Source organism: Myodes glareolus, chromosome 17 (assembly GCF_982192425.1).
Source record: "Myodes glareolus chromosome 17, mMyoGla1.1, whole genome shotgun sequence".
In the NCBI taxonomy this organism is placed as follows: Eukaryota; Metazoa; Chordata; class Mammalia; order Rodentia; family Cricetidae; genus Myodes; species Myodes glareolus.
In genome coordinates, this window is record NC_142042.1 from 48,762,604 (window position 1) to 48,786,542 (window position 23,939).

At 43.8% G+C, this 23,939-nt stretch overlaps 1 protein-coding gene across 1 annotated transcript; it reads left to right on the forward strand.

The window, feature by feature from the left end:
• Positions 1-8,150: 8,150 nt before the first annotated feature.
• On the forward strand, positions 8,151-14,758 carry LOC125406455 (glutathione S-transferase Mu 1-like). Its single transcript, XM_048443477.2, has 8 exons — positions 8,151-8,308; positions 8,627-8,702; positions 9,116-9,180; positions 9,456-9,537; positions 9,636-9,736; positions 10,861-10,956; positions 11,055-11,165; positions 14,343-14,758. The coding sequence occupies exons 1-8, from the start codon at positions 8,273-8,275 to the stop codon at positions 14,430-14,432; spliced, it is 657 nt and encodes a 218-aa protein (XP_048299434.1). The 5' UTR covers positions 8,151-8,272; the 3' UTR covers positions 14,433-14,758.
• The last annotated feature ends 9,181 nt before the right edge of the window (positions 14,759-23,939 follow it).

Here is a 23,939-nt window from a genome sequence, read left to right on the forward strand (position 1 = left end):
TCTAAGAGTTGCCATGGTCATGGTGTCTCTTCACAGCAGTAGAAACCCAAAGACAGCTAGAAAGATAACTCAGAAATGAAGAACACTTAGTTCTCTGGCTGAGGACCTGGGTTCAGTCTCCAGCATCTACATCAGGTAACTCACAACCTCCTGTTCGATGCCCCCTTCTGGCAGCCATTGGCACTTGCACATATGTGGTCCACACATACATACCTGTAAAATAATAAATAAGTCTTTAAAAAGTATTTGCAATACAATAGCTCGGTGATTTGGAGGGAATATGTCCTTTGATCTGACCAATACTAATCTACAGAGTAATACTTTGGAGGTTCATAAAATCCTTTGTATGTTGGCTCTAGGGAAACTTTTCTAGGCCCTTTTAGAACAGTTCTAGATGGCAGGTGATAGGGAGGTGGTTTCACAATGCTCTTAACCCTAGTCCATCTCTCCAGCCTCTGTCATAACATTTTAAAATATAAGAAAATAAAGTCAGGCCTGGGCTTTCCAGGTGACTCTCTAACAAAAAAAAAAAGTTTTAAGAGTGAAATAAAAGCACAGAGAATTAATGGAACAATTCCATGAAAAAAAAAAAAAAGCTCTAGGAACCCAGTATAAAATAACTAAGTCATCTAGCATGCAAAATCCAGATCCTAAGTCCATTCCTTTAGCATGGAAGTTTTGTGACAGGTTAGAGTTGATTTTCACAAGTAAATTTTTAAAAAAAATAGTGATATACTAAAGCTTACTGTCTCTGTGTTTGAGACAAGGTCTCTGTAGGTAGCCCAGGTTGGACTCCGAGTCTCCCTCTTTCTGCTAGAATTCTACAGTGTGCCACCATGGCTAGCTTAAAGCTTTAAATAAGTCTTCAAGTGCACGGTTTAGTTCTGCTGACTGCACGCACGATGTCCTACAGCAGATACATACAGCATGTTCACCCTGAGTGGCAGAGGGGCTGTGCCGCTCAGTGGCAGTTGACATGGTCTGCCCCCTTAACCTCAGGCAGACCCCATTTTTGTACTACTCTATGTTTGCCGTTGTTAGACGTCTCCGCGAAGTGGAACTATGCCATGTCTGTTTCCCTGTGAATGATTAATTTCACCTCCCTGATTTATCCATGTTGCTGTATGTTGCAAAATTTCTTTCTTGGGCTGGAGAGGTGACTCAGCATTTAAGAACACTGGCTGCTTCCAGAAGACCTGGGTTCAATTCCCAGCACCCATATGGCAGCTCACAACTGTCTGTAATTCCAATTGGAGAGGATCTGACACCTTCACACCAATACACATAAAATAAAGGTTTTTAAAAATAATTTCTTTCTTTCTTTCTTTCTTTCTTTCTTTCTTTCTTTCTTTCCTTCCTTCCTTCCTTCTTCCTTTCTTTCTTTCTTTCTTTCTTTCTTTCTTTCTTTCTTTTTGTTTTTTGAGACAGGTTTTTTTCTGTGTAAAGAATTTCTTTGTTAATCCTAAACAAATATAACATGTTTTCTTTATCCATCAACCCACTGATGAGCACTTGGGTTGTTTTTCATACTTGGGCTGTGGTTAGTTGTGCTGCAATAGACAGAAGAATGGCCATATCCCTGGATGTGGGAGTATTGGGATCATGAGGTAGGGTCTTCTTTTAACTCCCTCCTGACTCTTACACCATTTTCTATCCTGCCAACAGTACACAGGCACTCCAGTCTCTACGCTTGTTTAGTGGGGGTGGCGGCTCTGTCCAGCTCTGTTCACTGTGCTCTTGATTGCCTCCCCCTCATGCCGTTACCATCTGTGTGTCTTCTTGGGAGAGATGGCAATCGTGGTCCTTGGCAAAGATGGCTCAACAAATGGAAGCCAGATGGACACGTTATGGTGACGGAATGCAAGATAGAAATCATATGTCCTTCTATAGATATAGAAGTAGCATCTTGTAAACTACGGCCACTCTTGTTGGAACGTGGTCAAAACACTGAGGGGTGGAGAAGAATGCCTTGGGGAGCTATGAGTGGGGCTCCAGGAAAAAAGGCAGAGCCTTTACCTCGGGTGCATCGTGTTCCCTGGATTGTTCTTGGATGTGAGCACGCCTCCTGTGTTAAACATTTACATTGCGTGTATAAGACTTGCTTATTGGATGTTGGATGTCAGAACATGGCTACAGAACCCAGTCTGGTGAAAGGATTGCTGAGTGCTGTCCGCAGTGTCTTCCCTGGATCTGCATATGGGCTCTGCCTTGCTTTCTTGCTTTCTCAGATATAATCTATAGAATGTGCCAGGCAGTGGTGCTTAAACTGGTGTGTCCTGAGGATGTTCTGGGAAACGGCTGCTCTTTTAATATTTAGTATGTGATTACTGGCATTTATGTACACTTTTTATCATGTTCTTTTGTACTCCGGCACCCTTCCTTGGATCATCGCTGTCTTTGTTTCATTCTGGATAAAGGCACACTGGCATTGACGGAAGGCTGTCTGCAGCAGTGGACTGTATGTAGTCTGTTCCATTCATCAGACCCTCAGGTCCCAGGTCTCTAAACAGATCTATATAGGAAGGTGAAAGTCAACAACTCTCATGATTCAAAAACTCAAAACCTAGTAGAAAAGGTTTTGAGTTTTTCGTGTTAAGTCGACTAGATGTGTCAACATAATAAAAGCATATGTAAGAAACCTCCACCATAATTAGCTGTAAAAACTGGAACTTGCCAGGAGGTGGTAACGCATGCCTTTAATCCCAGCACTCAGGAGGGAGAGGCATGTGGATCCCTGTGAGTTCGAGGCCAGCCTGGTCTACAAGTGCTAGTTCCAGGACAACCTCCAAAGCTACAGAGAAACCCTGTCATGAAAAACAAACAAACAAAAAAAAAACCAAAAATACGGGAACTTTTTTTTCCTCAAAGATTATACATATGGGTGCTTTACCTGCATATGTTTTTGTGCACATCATGTTCTTGGTACCCAAGAAGGTCAAGAGAGGCCACTAGATCCCCTGGAACTGGAGCTGTGGCCAGTTGTTAGCCGCCATGAGGGCCCTAGAAATCAAACCTGGGTCTTCTTGCAAGAGCAGCCACTGTTCTTAACCACTATGTCACCTCTCCAGCCCCTACCCCAAAGCGCATAACCAAGACAAACAATGATAACTCTCATGGTCTCTGTTCAACACGGCACTAAAAGTTGTGGCACAGCAACCAGGCAAGCAGAAGGAATAAAGGCGCCCACATTGCAAAGAAGGAAGAAAGTTTACCTTGATTTGCAAACTTCATAATCTCACACACAGAAAACCTTGGTGTGTGCTTTAGTGGCAGAGCACATTCCTAGCATGTGCAGGGCCCTGAGTTCAATCCCTAACACCAATAAAAATAAATAATCAAGGTGTAGAAGCCCATATGTGACTCAGCTTCCATCTGGAGTCAATTCTGACTTAAAAGTCATTTGAGGTCAATCTTGCCTGCTCCGCCTGCATCCTTGAGGACTATGAGAAAGTTCTGATTGAGCTCATGGGAAAGAGCATTTTGTCCATGAGAAAGAACACATTATCTATTAAGACACGGGCTGGTGAATGCCAGCTGAGGGCACATCCAGATAGAAGGAGAAACTGCTTGTTCAAGGAGAGGAAAGGTCTTGTGGTTGGATACTGACTGACTGTCTCTGCGGTGCTTTGTACTACTTTCGCATGTAAGCAGGCTCTGAAATAAACTCTGGACTGGTTGGTCTTTTACCAACAGACCTCACGAATCTACCCTGTGTTTTCTGTCTCAGCTTCTTTCATCTGACATTTCCTAAGCCTTAGCGCCCCCCCTCCACCTCCAGGTATCCTGGCTGACTGTGTTGGAGCAGGCTCCATCATGAAGGTCTGGAGGAATTGCTCTGCAGTTAAGAGCACAGACTGTTCCTGCAGATGACCCATGTTTGGTTCCCAGCACCTAGGTTGGTTGCTTCACAAGTGTTTGCAACCCCAGCCCTGAAAGATGCAATGCCCTCTTGTGTCTTCCCACACTCACATATACATACCCACAGACAGGCACACAAAATTTTTAAAATTTTGGGCAAGTTAAAAGCAAATATTCTTCCAGAGGACCTGAATTCAGTTCCCAGCATGCATATCAAGGGGTTCATGATCATTTTCTTTCTTTTTTGTTTTGTAGTGTGGGTGACTACTTCAAGGTAAAATTAGTTTAGTACTTTGTAAGAGATTAGCTTTCTCTCTTCCAGTAGAATCATTTAATCTGTTGGTGACAACAGTAAACAATGTTCACCTCTGTCTCAATTACACAGGCACCTGGGGGCCAGCACAGCAGTTTCACTTCATTCTTTTATTCTTGTTTGTTTGTTCTACAGTGTAGCCCTGGCTGTCCTGGAACTCACTTTGTAGACCAGGTTGGCCTTGAACTCAGAGATCCACCCACCTCTGCCTCCCAAATACTGAAAGAACTGAGAGAGAAGGGAACAAGCCATAGCCAACTCTTATCTTGCTAACTCTTATCTTGCTAACTCTTCAGCCAAGTGACTGTCTGCTCCTGCCTTATATTCCTCTCTCCACCCAACCACATCATTTCCTGTCTGTCTGTACAGACCTCCAGACCTCTATGATTAATTAGTGGCAAGCTCTACCCTCTGATCTTCAGGCAAATTTTTATTTGTTAGAGTACAAACAAGATATCACTACATTTCCCCATTTTTGTCTAAAATTTAAAGAAGTTATAAAATAAGAAAAACTGTATACAGTAAGTGCAATAACTATATATATAATATATAGGCAATAAATACATCAACAACATCTAGTCCACTAGCAATTGACAAATTCAAAGGAAGTATTCAATATCCATCCTATCTTGATAAGTCCAAAAGGTTTACCTAATTCACTTTCTATTCTAATTTGCTTTACCAAAATTATCTTTTCACGTCTTCCAATCTTATACACGTCACACCTCTTTAGTGAATTTCGCTTCTGAATCTGGTAACAAGGAAGACTATAACTATAAAAAGTCTTCAACTCTATCAGAGACCTGAGAAGGAAATAATATTACCCGAGTAAGCAGGAAGTAAGTAAGTAAGAATCAAGCAACTTCCAAAAAAAACAAAAAAAAAAAACGTGAGAAATGACAGAAATAGCTGGCTTCCTGGACAGTGACCCAAGGTTCCTCTCCAATTTTGGGGCATCCATATTCAGCCTATAGGCTTAGCATATGTGATAGGCTTTCCTGTGAAGCAGGGTATTCTGAAGGGCTGTCCTGCCTTGTCCATACAAAGTTTGGCAGTCCTTTCTTTTGTGTCCTGCTTGTCCAATTTGTACAGCATACAGTCAGCAGTTGAGACAAGAACACTTTCTTGCCCAGTGGCTAACTTTGGTCACAGAAAAAGTAAACTCCGAATGGAGTTTCTTCAATACTCCATATGGAGTTTTTTCTCCAAAGTAGATGAGTGCTGCAGAAGCAGGCAGGTCTCATTGTCATAAAAAAAAAAAAAGAACGTACTTTTTTTTTTTTTTAAAAAAAAAAAAACATCTTAAATGCTATATTCTGCAGGTCTCTGAAGTATTTGAGGATGACCTGTCTATCTAAAGTATATCTCTAACCTTAAAAACATACCTAATATGACTACAAGTAATAGGTGACTAATTGCTAACCTGCATTTTCCTATTATCCTAAATAGTTGATAATAATAACTTTTAAGAATTAAAAATTGCATTACATTGTTAAATGAGTTGCATAGGTATAATACCTTGAAAAGGATTAGAAATGTATATATGGCATGTTCTAACAAAAATAATCTTAAATTTGTATCAATATACAAAAATCTATATTGATGTAAAATATTTAAAACTAGTAGGTTTTTTTTGTTTAAAAATAGATTCAATATTCTACCTTCTTATCCTATTTATATGTGTCTCCTTTTTCTTTTCAGAGTAGAGTTAATAATCTACTCATACAGTCTATCCCTTTTTTCCTTTCTTTTTCAAAACAAGAACCCTGAAACTCATTTCCTTTGTTCAGCTTTTTTTCCTGATCATTACCAATAACAACTTGTAACTAACCACCTTAAACAATAACAAATATCCAAAATCCACTGAATGACCAAAAATTACCCACCCTACCTCTTGGGAATGTGGGCATTGTGTTCTTAAATTTACTTCCTGCTATCTGGGAGTAAAGGCATCTTTAGGGGATTCTGAAAAGAAAAGATTGGATTAATTGTCAAATTCTGGGAGAGGTAGCTGTATCATTTGTTGTCCAGTCTCTGTGTAATGGGAAAGTGCAGGGTTTGTGTCTGGCTAGAGCAGTCCGTGAGGCTGGATCATCTCAGCTAGCCACCTTGAAACTGTTCTGAGCAGTTTGTAGTCAAAAGCTGATCTTTAGGTGGTGTTTTTCAACTTAGTGGTGTCCTGGAGGAATTGTCGTTGTGGGGCCCGATCCTCCTTTTGGAGACTTCATGGGTTGCTGTTAGATATGGTCATGGTTCACTGCAGAAAACTGATAGAGACTCAAACCAAAAATCATGTACAGGAAGGTAAATGAAACCTTTTTCTAGAATTAGTACTCTATATGACCATTACTATCATGACAAAAAGCTTAAAATGTTAATCTTATAAATTTGAGATAATATTTATACCTTAAGAAAAATTTTAAAGAGTCAAAATAAAACCAAATTAGTGGCAATAAAATAGTCCTTTAATTTTTGTTTTTCTTCTGTCCCATATCAGATTGTCTTCTGAACAACCTTGACATTGGACATTGTCCTTACGGCCTCAGGTTATTTTCTGAGCCTGGGTATCACAGGAACCTGAAGTGCGTAGGTGGACATGTTCTAATGTTAAAGCAGCATTTGCCACGGGCACTGCCAGCTCCAGGGATGTGGTCTCTGAGCCTGCATCCTCACTGAGACCCGCAAAGCCTCTAATTTCACAGACTGAAGCCAGCCTCTGACTGTCCCCTGTGCCCTCACTGCACACCCGCCCTCCCAAGGGCAAACCTTCATGGATGTGTTGACTTCTTATCCTGGACCTAGTAAAGGGTGACTTAATCCCAAAATGCACTTCGTGCAGAGCAATGGCCTTGTCCTTTGACTTGCAAACCAATTTTAATCTCCATTCTGTCTGTAAACAAAGTGATGTTACCCTCTGGTCCACTAAAAGCAATCCTCTGGCTAGAGAGGGAGAAAGCAGACAGGTGGAACCCTGCTGTTGGTAGGACATTGTCCTTATGAAGGTTACCCCAGGATCCTTACAGACCCTAGGGTAACTTGAAAGGCCATTTGAGCTACCCTGTCCTATTCAGAACTCATGTGTCAGGAGCCTGGGCAAGGCCCAGAACCCAGGGATCCGCACAAATGAGGGTCTAGCTTTGGACTTCTAGTGTCCTGTGCAGAGTGTTCCAGGCTCCTGAGTGGACAGCATCCTGTTGTCCCTTGACAGCAAGCTTCTTGGAACACTCCATGCTCTCCCACTCCATCACCCCCCACCTGTGAGCTCTTTGCTCCTTTGCACTGGGCTGGTTCTGTTAACTGACTGCTGTCCATGGCTGTGTCTTCCCTCAGATTTCTGATTCTGTGTTTGGTTCTTGAATTTGGATTCATAAACACAGCCTAAACATTGGTTAATTTATGATTGATGACCAAGAGGACTGAGTTCCCAAATCTCCTAAAGGAAAACACAGAGACCATTTACTCTTCTGTTTGTCCCTGCCCTGGGGTGGTTTCCGGGTCACCAACTGTTCCTGTCACTGGAATCTGTGTGCACAGTTGGTAGCGGTGCAACCAACCGGCAGAGCCCTTTCTTCAAGGATATGTACTAGATTAAGGTTTCAAGCTGGGGGCGCGTCTTTTTCTCCTTAAGCCGAGAGTCTCCCAGAATGATAGATTCCCACAGTCTGAGTTTGAAAACTGAGCTCTGCAAAGCAAAGGAAAACATCCCTGTTCTTTAGTTATCTGGCCAGTCTCCAGGGAAAGTGCCAGTTTCCGGAGCATCCAGCAGGTGGCGATGGCGGCAGTTGCTAAGAGGGTTTGAAGCAGAAGAACAGATTTTGCTTCAGGGTACACAGAACAGAATCTGGGGCAGAGGCTGCTAAGGGTCTCAATCCTTTCTCTCTCAGATAGGATGTGGCTTTCTTGCCTTCCGGGTCAGAATCTGTAGCTCCTGCCACACAAGGGAGGGAGGAGAATGCCGAATTGGGATTGGTGTAGAGTGGGGCGGGACCCGCTCCTTTGTCCCTCCTCCTCCTCTTTGGGAGTCTGCGTGATCTCACAGTTTGTCCAAAGGCCCCCGATCAACCCTATTAAAGCTAGTTTGAGAAGGCTACCACCAGCACTATGCCTATGATCCTGGGATACTGGAATGTCCGTGGTGTAAGCGAGGGGACTGGGATGTGAAGCAGGAAGTTCGTAACAGCGGGGCCTTTCTAGCTGCGAGGGGCTCCTCAGCACTCCTCCTCCCTCTAGAGTCTTCTGCCTGTAGTTCTCAGAGCTCAGGAGCATACACGCTAGGGAGGCTGTGTGTGTGTGTGTGTGTGTGTGTGTGTGTGTGTGTAGGGGTGCACATGTGCGTGTATACGCACATTGCATGGTGGCTGTATTTGTGCAGTGTGTGGTCTCTATTGGAGAAGATGAAGTCATACAGTAAGGCCCCCACAATTTCTCACCTCTGTTTCTGATCTTCTCTCTCAGCTGACACAATCCATCCGCATGCTCCTGGAATACACAGACTCAAACTATGAGGAGAAGAAATACAAAATGGGGGATGGTAATGACACTTTCCTGGTCAGTCTCCTGTTTCCCTCTTGCCCGGTGATGCCCACCAACTCATGCCTCCTAGCCCCTTATTCCTCAGACCTGCAGCCCTTCTACCATTGTAGTTTGAGCCTGTTGCTTTCAAAAACCTCTTTGAGGACTGAGTTTGGCTTTTCATGTAGATCGCCAAGAATGGAGCATCTGGTCCATCTCTATTTATAACCTGACTGGATGCAGAATTGGGTCCTATTGGGTCCAGGCTCCTCTTATTATCACCTGTTTATATCCCTCTCCTCCATCTTGGGCAGTGACTCTGTGGGAGGTTGCAGACACCCCCACCTGCCCACCTCAGTGGCTCTTGCTCCTGGTCCAATAGCAGGAGTAGGGTGGGCGCTGGGCTGACTGCTTTTCTCATCCTCATTACAGCTCCTGATTGTGACCAGAGCCAATGGCTGAGTGACAAGTTCAAGCTGGGCCTGGACTTTCCCAATGTAGGTGCAGGGAAGGGAGGTTTGGGGAAGGCGTGGCGTCCTCACCTCATCTCCTTGCCTGGCTGAGGGGGTTTGGGGTCAGAGCTTCAGCTCTCCTGCTCCCATTCCTGGTGGCTGTGCAGTGTGTCTGTGATGGGCTGTGTCCCGGCTCTTCCATTTGGTGTACAGTGTGTTCACAGAGGGCTCACTGAGCCAGGCACACTGAATATCAGGTCCCCTGTCTATCTTCATCCAGCCCCTACATCCTGTCTCACTGTCCCTGCTTTTCTTTCCAGCTGCCCTACTTAATTGACGGGTCCCACAAGATCACTCAGAGCAACGCCATCCTGCGCTACATTGCCCGCAAGCACAACCTGTGTGAGTGGGGCTGGCTGCAGGGTGGGGCATGGGTGACAATCTCCTTGTCTGGACTGGGGTGAGAGGCTAAGGGTGACTCTGTACTGTGTGTGCTGCAGGTGGGGAGACAGAGGAAGAGAGGATTCGTGCCGACATTGTGGAGAACCAGGTCATGGACCACCGCATGGAGCTCATTAGGCTATGTTACAACCCTGACTTTGTGAGTTGCCCATGGTGGAGCAGACAGGGTTGGCAGCAGGATTTAAAGGCTTGCATTCAGACCTGCAGCCTCTTCCTTCAGTGAACGAACTGTTACTGATTCTCCAAGCTCTCCTCTCTTACCAGCAAAATGACCCTCACAACCCAGCGAGATAGCACATCGACACTGTGAACAGTGGATCTAAGTCCATTATGTAGTTATAAATCTCTGCCATTGTCTGTCCTTCAATCAGTTCCATGTGTCCTCTTATCCAGTGTTCATAAAGCCTTCAGGATAAATTAGAGGATGTGGGGATGGCCTAGCGGTTAAAATTACTTGCTGTGTATCATGAGGGCTTATTATGGATCCTTAGCACCACATAAAAACCATAACCGTAATAAAATCATAATCATAGTGGTTTGGGGGAGAAACAGGAGGATTTCTGGGGGGTTTGCTGGTCAATGAGTCCAGTCAGTCTGTGAGCTCTAGATTCAATGAGAGGCCCCATATCCCCCCCCCCAAAAAGAAGGTGGACAGTGATTGAGAAAAACCCTTAACATCAATAAGCCCCCCCTCAACAAGCAGCAGTGTACTCCCCAAATGATGCAAGTAGGTCATATATGCACAGTGGTCTCACACATCTCCCCATAGTTCTGCCTTAGGTATCAATAGAAGTCAGAACATCTTCCTAGTGTCTGCTCAGGGTCAGCCGGAGGACCGTTTAACCTTCTTCCTTTCAGTATTGGTCACTGCTCAACACTGATGCAAGCTTCTCACACGTGTGATCTGTTCTCATGACCTCCCAAACCCCAGCCTAGTATAACTGTCTTCTCTTTATGGCCTTTGTATCTGTGGTTCCACTGGATCTCTGAGCCAGAATATGCAAGATACTCAGGAGGTCCTGGGTGTCAAACAGCACCTGGTTTGAACTACTGATTTCAGGGACAGTGAAATTCCTGTCTGACTTTCCATCACCTCTGACGTGAATTCTGCCACCAATAAAATAGTGATGTCTTAACTGGAAGCCCAGGCACAGACCTGGCCCGTTGTTGAGAAGGTGGCTCTTCTCTTGCACTGTTCTGGGAGCCCAAGCTCCCTGCTGGGAGCCTGAGCCTAAGGATGGTGATGGCTGTTTTCTGTCTCAGGAGAAGCAGAAGCCAGAGTTCTTGAAGACCATCCCTGAGAAGATGAAGCTCTATTCGGAGTTTCTGGGCAAACGGCCATGGTGTGCAGGGGACAAGGTAAAGAGAGGGAGGGAGGAGGGAAGGAGGAGGGAAGGAGGAGTTATTGTTCTTCCCAGGCATCAAATTCCAGTGCACTCACCCTTGGCTTTCTGCAGATCACCTATGTGGATTTCCTCTTCTATGATATTCTTGACCAGCACCGTATATTTGAGCCGCACTCCCTGGATGCCTTCCCCAACCTGAACGACTACATGGCCCGCTTTGAGGTGATGCTCTGATCTCGCTTCCCATTCGATGTCCTATTTCCCTTCCTCTTTCCTGGATGCTTTTTGTCTTAGTTAGGATTTGTATTGCTGTGAAGAGACACTGTGACTATGGCAACTCTTGTAAGAACAACATTTGTTAGTGGCTTATAGTTTTAGAGGTTTAGACCAGTATCATCATGGCGGGGGGGCATAATGGCTGGGAGTACGGTGGCCTTCATGCAGACATTGTGCTGAAGAAGTAGTTGGTAATTCTCATCTTGATCTGAAGGCAGCCAGAAGTGGTCTGATACACTGGGCAGTGTCTTGAGCAAAAGAAAACCTCAAAACCTACACACACAGTGACACACTGCCTCCAACACCACCTCACCTACTCCAAGCAGGCACACTTTCTAAAAGTGCCACTGCCTTTTGGAGCTATTTTTTTTTTCAAACCGCTACTTTTCACTTCCTGGCCCCCAAAGGCTAGTAGCCATATATCATAATGCAAAAAAATACCTTCAGTCTGACTTCAAAAGTCCTCATTTAAAAGTCTAAAATTTAGAGTCTTTTCTGAGAGGCATACAATCTCTTAGCTGTAATCCCCTATAAAATCAAAATCATGTTGTGCCCAGATCATGACCCCCAGAGAGAGACCAACAGAGAGGCCTAGACTGTAATAAGCAAGGTTTAATTAGCACAATGCAAACATGTTTGGAACTCATCTCCATCCCCGTTACAACAAGGTAGAGAGGAGTTGTATCTCCTCTGTGGGGTAAGCTTTTAAAGGCATAACTACAAAAAGAGTCTTTGAAGATGCTTTGGCACGGGTGCAAGGACTTTTGCTCCCTCCCATTCTGTTAAGTCAGCTTTTTCCTTGTTTTGAGAGCAAGGCCACTGTTCTTGAGTTAGGCCATCTTTATCAGTCTGTACCAGGTGGCTGGCTGGGCTGAGCTAAGTGACCTTGTGCTCAGAATATCCTGGGTGGGAGAGGGGAAGGCCACTATCTTCCTGGGAAAACATTCTGCTAGAAAATTTCTTCTTGCCCCTTTGAGAATAAGGGATGAGGGTCCCACAATCAGAAAACAGATCACATGTTTCCAATGTGTAATGGCAGAGGATATATATTATCATTCCAAAACACAGGGAAGGGAGCATAGTGAGGAAATACTGGACCAAAGCAAGACCGAAAACCATCTGGGTAAACTCAAAACTCTGCCTCTCCATGTCTGATATCAAAGCGCTCTTCAGATTTCCAACAAGACCACACCTGCTCCAAAAAGGCCACACTTCCTAATAGTGCCACTCCCTTTTGGGGCCATTTTCTTTCACACCACCATACCTTTCCACTCCTTAGAATGGAAATGAAGAATAGTTGGCATTTGTTGAGCACTGAACTGTGTTGAGTGCTTAGATCTGCTGTGTGAAATTTATTATCACAACCTACATGTTGTGTAGAAATATCAGCTCCACTGCACTGTTAAGAAGGCTAAAAGTAGAGACTGTCTTTTCTCAGGGAGCCAGGCCCATTGGAGGAGGATGTGTTTGTTTCCGTGTGTGTGCGTGTCTAACTTCCAAGGACAGAGGACGATAGATCTCCCTGATGCCAAAGGAAAAAAGTCATGGTTGCCATGGAGCCTGAATTTTCCAGCCTTGAGGCCTATGGCGTTTCAGGACATGTCAGTGTATAGCAAATGCTGTTCACAGTGGGAAATACGGCAGGACATGCGGTGCCAAGATGCGGTGTGCATGTCTGGCCTGTCCAACTCTGCCCGATCAGATCCCTGACTGGGGAAGCCCTGGAATCCAGGGCTACAGCTGGTACCAGGCTGCGTGGACAGGTCGCTGCTGTTGGAGGCTGTTATCGTGAATTGTTCAGTGTTTAGGTATCCCGTTTCCTTCTCTTCATCTTTCTTCTCAGCAACAGCTTGATGCTTTACTGTAAAAGGGAATTTTGCTGTCATTTTTATTCACCTTCTCTGGTGTCTCTATATGTGGCACTGTTTTTATCTCCGTGGTACTTGGAAGGATGCATCTCCACCAGCAATGCAGAGTGGCAGGTGCCCCTGACTATGAGGTACATGTGATAGCCACAAACCCCACTTTATTAGAGATTTGGGGCATCTAGGCTGTAGTCCACTGGGAATCTTAGCATGGGATCTTTTTTTCTGTCCTCACTGCCAACAAGCGATGTGTTTTGTTAGTGTCCATGAGCTTCACTCTGGTCCAGGCTGCTCAGCTCTGGAGACTGGAAGAACTGTCTGTCCAGCACAGTGGGAGAATGTGGAATGCTGCAGTTCAAGGCCAGCGAAGCCTGGTCACTTGGGTACAGGCAGCCTGGCACTTTGAATTCTTCACAGCTTATGTAGGCTGTGTGCTGGAAAGATGTCCTTCTCTAGTGGGGCTGGGGACAATAGATGGACACACTGAGTATGCATTTTGCTGCCAGGTTTAGATTTTTCTACTTCAAGAGAGTGACCAAGGTCACCTCATTCTCTCCTTACGGGTTCACCCATCCCTGACCTCTTTAAGTTAGGATTTGCTGAAGTACTTACTAGGTCTTTGTTCTCTTCCAAACTACACTGGCATGTTACTGGTGCCTTTGCCTTTCTTGGTCTTTCTTCCATGTGGAATAACAGGCAAGAAAGAGCCTGCTAGTAAAAAAAAAAAAAAAGAAAGAAAGAAAGAAAGAAAGAAAGAAAGAAAGAAAGAAAAGAAAAGAAAAGAGGCGGGGGGGGGGGGGCGGGGGGCGGGGGGAGAGGAGTGTTTATGTAAACAGAGACTGATGAGGGATTTCCTGCTTGGGGAGCGAGCCATGAGAGCTGGAATGGAAGGTGCAGGGAAGATGCAGAGGTCCTCCTGTTCAGACAGGGTTACAGACCGCTGTCTTTCCAGCCCTGTGAGCTGGAGGGAAGCACTTGACCTCTGTGTGTGTCGGCCTCCCTGCTGTTGAAGGCAGAGCAGATGCTGTTCTGCAGGATTTTGTGGAGCTCCCGCTATGTCTGTCCCACAACTGCAGATGGACACACAGCTGGCAGCGGTGTTCTGTGTTCCGTTTCTCCTTCACTGGTGGAAGTCAAAGCTTTCCCTTACCAGCGCTGGGCACCTGGGCAGCTCGTGCTATGTTTGGGTTTTTAGAGTAAAACCTGTGCACCCAGTGGGGCCACAGATTCTGAATTTCTGCCTTCTCCTCCCCTACAGGGCCTGAAAAAGATATCTGACTACATGAAAAGCAGCCGCTTTATCTACAAACCATTCTATGTATCGCTGGCCTTTTGGAACCCAAAATAGGACTGCAAAACCCAGACCTCTGGGAATATTCATGACCACCCTGTTGGCTCTGCTCTTGGCCAAGGCAGTGTGTCCCCACCAAATATTGTTTCCTACTCCTTTCTACTCCTGATTCCTCCATTTTTTCTTATAAGCCCTTCAGTCTCCTGCTCCTATTCCTTTGCCCTGCCCTGCATCCAGCCCTTCCTCCTTGCTGCTTGGAGGAATGTTACCAGACCCTAGAATCCCCAGAAAGGCCTGAGAGATCAGATCTTCCTGTGTGCTGGCCCTGGTCCTCAGAGTGAGCAACTGAGCCCTGTCTCATCCCCAGTAAAGTTTGAATAACATTTGTTCTGTGTCTTGTTTTGCTGACTGTGACTGACTCTCAGAACCAACTGTGTTGACTTTTGGGTGGTCTCTGTTTCTGTTCTGTTCATCAGCCTTTCTAAGCTGAACACACAACACTCGTTTGTGTTCTTAGCATTCCTGTCCATAAACATCCCCGACTGCCTGCAACTGATGTAGGAGTCTTTCCCTCAACCCAAGCCAAAGGGAACTGAAGAATTACTCTTAGGCTATTGATTGGCAGTGCTTACTCTGGAGTGCATTCCCACTGTTTAACCTGTACTGAAATTTACATGGTAGAAGCAGCAGGATAGTCACACCTTTGTGCCCAGTGCAGCTGATTGCAAGGGGCTGTAGGAATGTACAACAGTGACTAGTACTTAGCAAGTCGACCCACCAGACGTAAAACTCCCTGTTGGGAAGCCCCATTTGGCAAAGCTGTGAACATAAGTGCCTAGCTGAGAAGAGGATTCTCATAAATCAGGCATGGAAAAATGAGCCCCTGAGGAGGAAGACGGGTTGGCAGAGGAGGCAATAGACTATCATATTCCCGAACGCCTTCCCCTTCAGTGCTTAATCATGCATCCCAAATGGACCCCTGAGAAACGTAAAGAGTACCAAAGGGGACCTCTGAGTTTCGCTGACGTTGTAGGTCGGAATCAAGGACAGACCACAGCAGGCAGATTTTACTCGTTCCTTTCACAGGAAAACTCCACCGCTACTTCATTCAGGTTCTGTGAAAAAGGCTGCACAATACTGTAATCTTAGTTGGCTTCATCTGCTCTGCCTACTTGTAAATAACTCTATACAACCCCTGGAGAACGTAAATAGAAATTAATGGAATTTGCTATGCTCTCACAGCCCCTGGCGGCTCTGATCGCTCGGCAAACAGAGTTTTCATTGTAATGATTCACTAGACACGAAAGAGTTAACTTCCAAACTGCTGTGAAGCTCAGAGCGGGAAGAGTGGTTTATTTTCCTAACAGAGCTTGCTTGCACTGAAGAGTTCCTCTCGCTAAATTACAACACCATTCCAGACTTGTTTCTCCAACTGCCTTCTCCCTTATTACTCTAAAAACGTCTCTTTCTCTTTCTCTCTCTTTCTGAGTAAACGTAGCTAACGGAGCTTTCTGTTTATAAAAAGTCATGAGTAGGTGAGAAAGCTCCTATCTGGTCTCTGCGTCTCTGCGGTTTCTCCCCGCTTCGGTTTGCTGTCTCCCGCGCCAGCGTCTCCGCCCCACCCCTCGTTCTCTGCTCTTGTGGTTTCTTTCCCTGGCTGTCCCAGCTCGCTCTGATCCCAGCAGCCTGCCAAAACTGTCTGCTCTATATCCCTGATACCATGCTGAAATTTTACCCATCCACAACAGGCTGTTTCATTTGAAAGTTTATTTTTCTTCTTAAAATGTCCGTCTACTCCGTAGGTATGGATGAAAATGTGGTCACAGTGCTAGTCTAGTCTTCTGACGGGTTTTGAATGTCTGAATTTGAGTGTTCTGTGTGTTTCGCTGGCAGCTCAGATGTACACACCGTTGACTGTCTCCTGTGTCGGCACGTTCCAATTCTCATTTATCCCTGAGAATCTTTCCTCTTATTATTTTGGTTTCTTTACAATGTTTATTTTATTTCACGATGCACTCGCTATAAAAAGATTTATAAGATTGCCGGTCTCCCTATATATTGTTTTTTTGACTAAAAGCTTTTATTTCAATGCTAAAAGAACTTCAGTTCAAAATTATTATTTTTAGGCTAAATCTAACAGGGACAAACGAAAGTCTAAAGTCATAAAGCACTAGCTTATATTATAAACTGCTAAAAATAAATTTACTTTAATTGTGAACTGTTGAGGATGATTAGGAATGTAGGGTGATGAGTGGTCACCCTGCTACTAGTTTAAACTATAGACTGTAACAGATAACTTTTACTTAAATTATATACGGTTAAAAGATATATATATATATATCTTTTATATATAAGAATATAAATGAATGGTTGATCATCTTATATTGATCGAATTCACTATACATTCAAAACTATATTTCTAAACATGTTAAGTAATATAAACAATTCCTTACTTAACTCCCCTGGAATTTGAAATATTTAAGTTTCTCACTATAGACAAAACTGTGCCATGCCTCTTGCTTGCTGCCAGGGCTTTGGTTTTACACTTTCGGGTCCTTTAGATTATATTTCCAATTTCCAGGCCTAAAAATAATTTGCCTTACTACCACATTCCAAATAGAGGACACCTCAACAAACAGGTTTCAGAGTAGCTTTTTACTGAAAGAATGAAACATGTTTCAGGCTTCTTTCTCTTGCTATTTTGCTGTTACACCGAGACTCCAGAGGTTCATAGTTTTGACATCAATAAAATCCACTAATCTGGCTCTGATAAATACCACCACTATTATAATAACCACAAATAGTAATAATTATTGTCTCTTTAAGAAGGTACTTATAAGCTCCGAAGATCGAATTGAATTCACCAATGCTCACAGGTGGAGACAGATTTGAGAAAAGTACCACAGTTTGTTTCCCCACCAACCTATTTCTTTAAAGGGGTCTCTCTCTCTCTCTCTCTCTCTCTCTCTCTCTCTCTTTCTCTCTCTCTCCCTCCTTCCCCGAGCCCCCACCCCGAATATTGGAACCTCTCTTTCTTATCTGCTAGGACCTTGCACTTAGAAATTCCAAAAGTAGGAGGTAGCCGGAAGTTGTCCAAGTTGTTGTGTGTGCAAACCCTTGGGTTCCATTTTGGAGAGAGCACAGGTCAGCTGGCAGCCCCTGGCAAGCAGTGTTTGAGGTCAGAGAGAGATTGCTGCTGTGGCCCACACCAGGTAAGGGGGGAGAGAGAGAGAGAGAGAGAGAGAGAGAGAGAGAGAGAGAGAGAGAGAGAAAGAGAAAGAGAGAGAGAGAGAGTGACTCTGGGAAAGAGCCCCTGTGTCCCAGCCAGTATCCAGTCCCATCCTTTGTATGAGATACCCACTGCCTCATTAGCGACCGCTGGAATCTGCAGACCCACCTGCACCTAGAGGAGCGATCACCAGAGCTGTGGATCCACCTATACCTGGAGGAGCAACCACCTGTGCCTTGGGCCCTTCTGTACCTGGTGGACTGACCACCAGAGGCTCTGCCCTACCTGCACAGGGAGGAGCAATCAATGAAGCCACAGCAACCATCTGCGCCTGCCAGTTGGAGGAAGAGGGACCCCCTGAAGCACAGGCTCCACTGATTGGAGGAAGAGATGGGTAGACAACAGTGCCAGAACACACTCAACAACATAAAGAGCAATATGGCACCACCAGAAACTAGTGGTCCTACAACAGCAAGATCTGAGCATCCCAATGCAGATAAAGCAGAAGAAAATGACCTAAAAAATAACTTTATGAAGATGATTGAGGCCCTTAAGGAGGAAATGAAAAATTCTCTTAAAGAAATGGAGGAAAAGACAAACAAAAAAATTGGAAGAAATCAACAAATTCTTAAAGGAAACCAAGAAAAAGCAATCAAACAGGTGGAGGAAATGGTTCAAGACTTGCAAACTGAAATAGAGGCAATAAAGAAAACACAAACTGAAGGAATTATGAAAATGGAAAATTTATATAAAAATCAGGAACTACAGATGCAAGCATAAACAATAGAACACAAGAGATGGAAGAGAGACTATTAGGCACTTAAGAAATGATAAAGGAAAGAGATTCATCAATCAAAGAAAATGTTAAATCCAACAAATTCTTAACCAAAATATCCAGGAAGTCTGGGACACCATGAAAAGACCAAACCTAAGAATCATAGGAATAGAAGAAGGAGAAGAATCCCAGTTCAAAGGAACAGAAAATATAATCAAGAAAATCATAGAAGAAAACTTTTCCAGCATAAAGAAGAACATGCCTATGAAAGTACAAGAACACCAAACAGACTGGACAAAAAAAGTCCTCTCTCCACATAATAATCAAAACACTAAACATACAGAATAAAGAAAGAGCATTAAGAACTGCAAAGGGGGAAAGGCCAAATAACATATGCAGGCAGACCTATCAGAATTACACCCAACTTCTCAATGGAAACAATAAAAGCCAGAAGGTCCTGGATGAGTGTTATGTAAATACTAAGAGACCATGGATGCCAGCCCAGACTACTGTACCCAGCAAAGCTTTCAATCGCTATTGATGAAGAAAACAAGATATTCCATGACAAAACCAGAATGAAGCAATACCTACTCATAATTCTATTCCTAAAGAAAATACTAGAAGGAAAACTGTAACCCAAGGAAGTCAGCTACTCCACAAAAACACAGGCAAAAGATAATCCCACACCAACAAATCCCAAAGAAGGGAAATGAGCACACAATACCATCACCACAACCAGCAAACAAAAATAACAGGCACTAGCAATAGCTGGCCATTAATATCCCTTAAAGCCAGTGGACTCAATTCACCTATAAAAAGACACAGGCTAACAAATTGAATATGAAAACAGAATCCATCCTTCTGCTTTCTACAAGAACCACACCTCAGTCGGGCAGTGGTGACACTCGGGAGGCAGAGACAGGCAGATCTCTGTGATTTTGAGACCAACCTGGTCTACAAGAGCTAGTTCCAGGACAGTCTCCAAAGCTCCAGAGGAACCCTGTCTCAAAAAACCAAAAACCAAAAAAAAAAAAAACCCAACAAACAACAACAACAACAACAAACCCACTTCTAAAGATTAAATCACACACTAATAGAGAGAGACTTCAACACCCGATTCTCACCACTGGACAGGTCTACCAGACAGAAACTTAACAGAGAAATAGAGGAACTAACAGATGTTATGACTCAAATGGGCATAACAGACATCTATAGAACATTCCACCCTTACACAAAAGAATATACCTTCGTCTCAGCACCTCATGGAACCTTCTCTAAAATTAACCACACACTCAGTAACAAACTTCAATAGTTATAAAAAAATTGAAATAACCCCCTGTGTCTTATTGGATCACCATGGCTTAGAGTTAGAATTCAACGACAACACTAATTGCAGAAAACCCACAAACTCATGGAAATTGAACAATGCTCAACTTTTTACACGTTCAGCTTCAAGTGGATCAATGGAATCCAAATGAAGACCCTGATATTAATCCACGCACCTATAAACATCTAGTTCTTGACAAAGAAGCTAAAAATATACAATGGAAATAAGAAAACATCTTCAGCAAAAGGTGCTGGCGTAACTGGAGGTCGACATGTAGAAAACTATAAATAGAAGATATAAATATCAACATGCACAACACTCAAGTCCAGATGGATTCAAGACCTCAACATAAATCCAACCACACCGAAGAGAAAGTAGGAAGGATCCTTGAACGTATCAGCACAGGAGACCACTTTCGAAATATAGCATCAGTAGCACAGACAGACCCTGAGAGCAGCAATTAATAAATGGGACCCACTGAAGCCAAAGGACACAGTCAATAACACAAAATGGCAGTCTACAGATTGGGAAAAGATCTTCACTAACTCCACATTTGACAGAGAGAGGGCTGGTCATCAAAATATACAAAGAACTCAAGAAACTGGACACCAAAATACAACTAATCCAACTTTTAGTAATCCAACTAAAAGATGGGGTACAGATCTACAAAGAATTCTCAACAGAAGAAACTCAAATGGCTGAAAGAAATTTAAGAAATTTCTCAAAATCCTTAGCTATCAGGGAAATACAAATCCAAATAACTCTGAGATTCCATCTTACACCTCTCAGAATGACTGAGCACAAAAACACTGATGACAGCCTATGCTGGAGAGGATGCAGGGTAAAGGGAACACTCCTGCATTGCTGGTGGGAGTGCAAGCTTGCACAGCACTTTGGAAATCAATACAGTGATTTCTCAGAAAATTGAGAATCAGTCTGTCTCAAGACCTAGCAATAACATTATTGGGCATATACCCAAAGGATACACACTCATACCACAAGGACATTTGCTCAACTGTGTTTATAGCAGCATTATTCATAATAACCAGAACCTGCAAATAACCTAGATGCCCCTCAACTGAAGAATGGATAAGGAAAATGTGGTACATTTACACAATGGAATATTACACAGCAGGGAAAAATAATGACATCTTGAAATTTGCAGGCAAATGGATGGAACTAGAAGAAAAACACCCTGAGTGAGGTAACCCAGACCCAGAAAGACAAATATGGTATGTACTCACTCGTAAGTGGATATTAGGCATAAAGCAAAGGATAACCAGACTACAGTACACAACCCCAGACAAGCTAGGAAACAAAGAGGACCCTTAGAGAAATATACGTGTATCTGCCTAGGAAGGGGGAATAGACAAGATCTCCTGAGTAAATTGGGAGTGTGGGAGGGAGGGTGGAAGATGGAAGGTGAGAGGGGTGAGGGAAGATGAGGGGGGATGAGGGAAGATGAGGGGGATGAGGGAAGAGAAGTGGGGATGAGGGAAGGGAAGTGGGAAGGAGAACATGAGGGATCGGGAAGGTCAAGTTGGGGGAAGAATAGAGAAGGAGGGCAAGGAAAGATCTTGGTAGAGGGAGCCATTATGGGATTAGAGAGAAACCTGACACTAAGGGTAGTTCCCAAGAATACACAAGGCTGACTCCAGATAAAACTCTAAGTAATAGTGGAGTGGGGGGACAGAACCGGCCTTCCGCTGTAATCAGATTGAGGACTACCATAATGGTCAAACCTTCATCCAGTAATTGATGGAAGCAGATGCAGAGATCCACAGCTAATCAGTAGGCCAAGCTCCTGGAGTTCAGTTGATAAGGAGAAGCGGTACTAGGAGCAAATGGATCAAGACCATGATGGGAAAGCCCACAGAGACAACTGACTGAGCTAGTGAGGTCTCACCTACTCCGGAGTGACAGCTGTGGCCTTTGTAGGACTGAACTAGACCCCCTGAATGCAGGTGACAGTGGGTGGATGGGCAGTTTATGAGGCAACCGTCAGTGGGTCCAGGATCTATGTCTAGTATAGGAACTGGCTTTTTGGAGTCCTTTTTTTTAATGGAGAGATACCTTGCTCGGCTTAGACACAAGGGGAGGGCCTTGGTCAGGCTTCAACATGGTGATGGGACAGACTTTGTTGATTTCCCATGGGAGGTCATACCCTCTATGAGGAGGGGGGGGTGGAGTGAGGGGAAGGTGCGGGGAGCAGGGTGAGGGGAGGGAAGGAGAACCAGGATGAATATGCAAAATTAAAAAATTAAATAAATGAAAAATTCCAAATATTCACCTAAGAAAACGTTTTCCACTCGAAAATTCCTTAACTTCATGTTCTGCCATTAATATATATTTGTTCCAGCAGATTGATAATTCATAAAAGAATATAAACTGCTCCAAAGCTGTCTACATGTCCTTGGCCCCAGCTCGTACCACAGAACCTGGATGACAAATTAAATAGCCTGCTTTTCCTGGGTTTCCACTGTGTTCCAGACTTCAGGACCCCAGCTTCGCCCCCATATCAGCAATCACAAGTGATTTTACACTCCTTTGTCACTAATCCCTTCTCTATATTGAACTCTCCAGCCCTGGAGTTGAACTGCCCTTAATATGTAATATGTTTGTTTGTCACACAGTCTTGTTATGTACTTCCGACAATTGCTCTATTATGTAAATCTGGGGAGGCCCAAAAATGTGATTTTATGAATACAATACTTAAAATAAAAAAGCAAGGATAACAAACAAGGGCGCAGCTCTACCCGCCTAAACTTGACTCACACGGCAATCTCAAAGCTGCTACAATGTCAGGCACCTGAGAACCGAGCTAAATTTGTCAACGCCCCTATTGCTGGTCTGTGTTGGGACCGCTAAACGTAGCCTATGCCCCACCCAGGCAGAGAAGGCAATGAGGGACTCGCTGCCTGGTCCCAAGTACCCAGGCAGGATGGCCAAGCGACAGAGGGAGCATGGCTTGCACACCACCGTGCTGCCCAGCTTCAGCTAGGAGCATAGCCTGACCAGACAGCCAGGCTGCATCAAACGTAGCCTCAGGGAACTGCAGCTTCAGGCCAGTCTGTGAAAATGTAAAGAAGCAGGTTAAATGTGCTTTCTTTATTCCACTTTATATTTTTTGCTTCTTTGTCAAAAATCAGGTGTTCACAGGTGTGTGGATTGATATCTGGGTCTTCCATTCAGTTCCATTGGTCCTCCTGTCTGTTTTTATGCCGATACCAGGCTGTTTTCAGTACTATAGCTCTGTAGGAGAGTTTGAAGTCAGGGATTGTGATGCCGCCCGGTTCCTTTATTGTACAGGATTGTTTTGGCCATCCTGTTTTTGTTTGTTTGTTTGTTTGTTTTTGTTTTTCTATATGAAGTTGAGTATTGTTCTTTCAAGATTTGTGAAGAATTTTTCTGGGATTTTGATGGGCATTGCATTGAATCTGTAGATTGCTTTTGGTAAGATTGCTTTTTGTAAGATTAATTTCTACCTACCCAAGAGTATGGGGGATCTTTCTATCTTCTGGTGTCTTCTTAAATTTCTTTCTTTAAAGATTTAAAGATCTTGTTCTTTTCTACTCCCCATGTAGATTAGATCCATGTATGTCTCTCTTAGTGTCCTCATTGTCTAGGTTCTCTGGGATTGTGATTTGTAGGCTGGTTTTCTTTGCTTTGTGTTTAAAAACCACTTATGAGTGAATACATATGACAATTGTCTTTCTGGGTCTGGGTTACCTCACTCAATATGATGTTTCCTAGTTCTATCCATTTGCCCACAAATTTCAAGACATCATTTTTTCTGCTGTATAGTACTCCATTGTGTAAATGTACCATATTTCCCTTATCTGTTCTTAGAGTGAGGGGCATTTAGGTTGTTTCCATATTTTGGCTATGACAAACAAAGTTGCTATGAACATAGTTGAACACATGTCCTTGTGGTATGATTGAGCATCCTTTGGGTATATACCCAAAAGTGGTATTGCTGGGTCTTGAGGAAAGGTTGTTTCCTAATTTTCTGAGAAATCACCACACTGACATCCAAAGGGGCTGTACCAGCTTGCATCCCCACCATCAATGCAGGAGTGTTCCCTTTACCCCATGTACATTGTTAATGGTGAAAAGGAATTGTGGAGCGTGCCCATGGCTCCTTGGAAAAAGCTTAAAAGAATAGAACAGGAGAATTAAGAATTGCCACACAATGCCTTAACTTATACACCTTTTATAGATGCCCGTGTGCAA

What these genes read in the sequence shown, in the direction of transcription:
- LOC125406455 (XM_048443477.2), top strand. Translation starts at nt 8,273, where the DNA reads ATGCCTATGATCCTGGGATACTGGAATGTCCGTGGT. An exon ending in GATACTGGAATGTCCGTGGT is followed by an intron (nt 8,309 to 8,626) that starts GTAAGCGAGGGG and finishes CTTCTCTCTCAG; the next exon opens with CTGACACAATCCATCCGCAT. An exon ending in ACTACATGGCCCGCTTTGAG is followed by an intron (nt 11,166 to 14,342) that starts GTGATGCTCTGA and finishes CCTCCCCTACAG; the next exon opens with GGCCTGAAAAAGATATCTGA.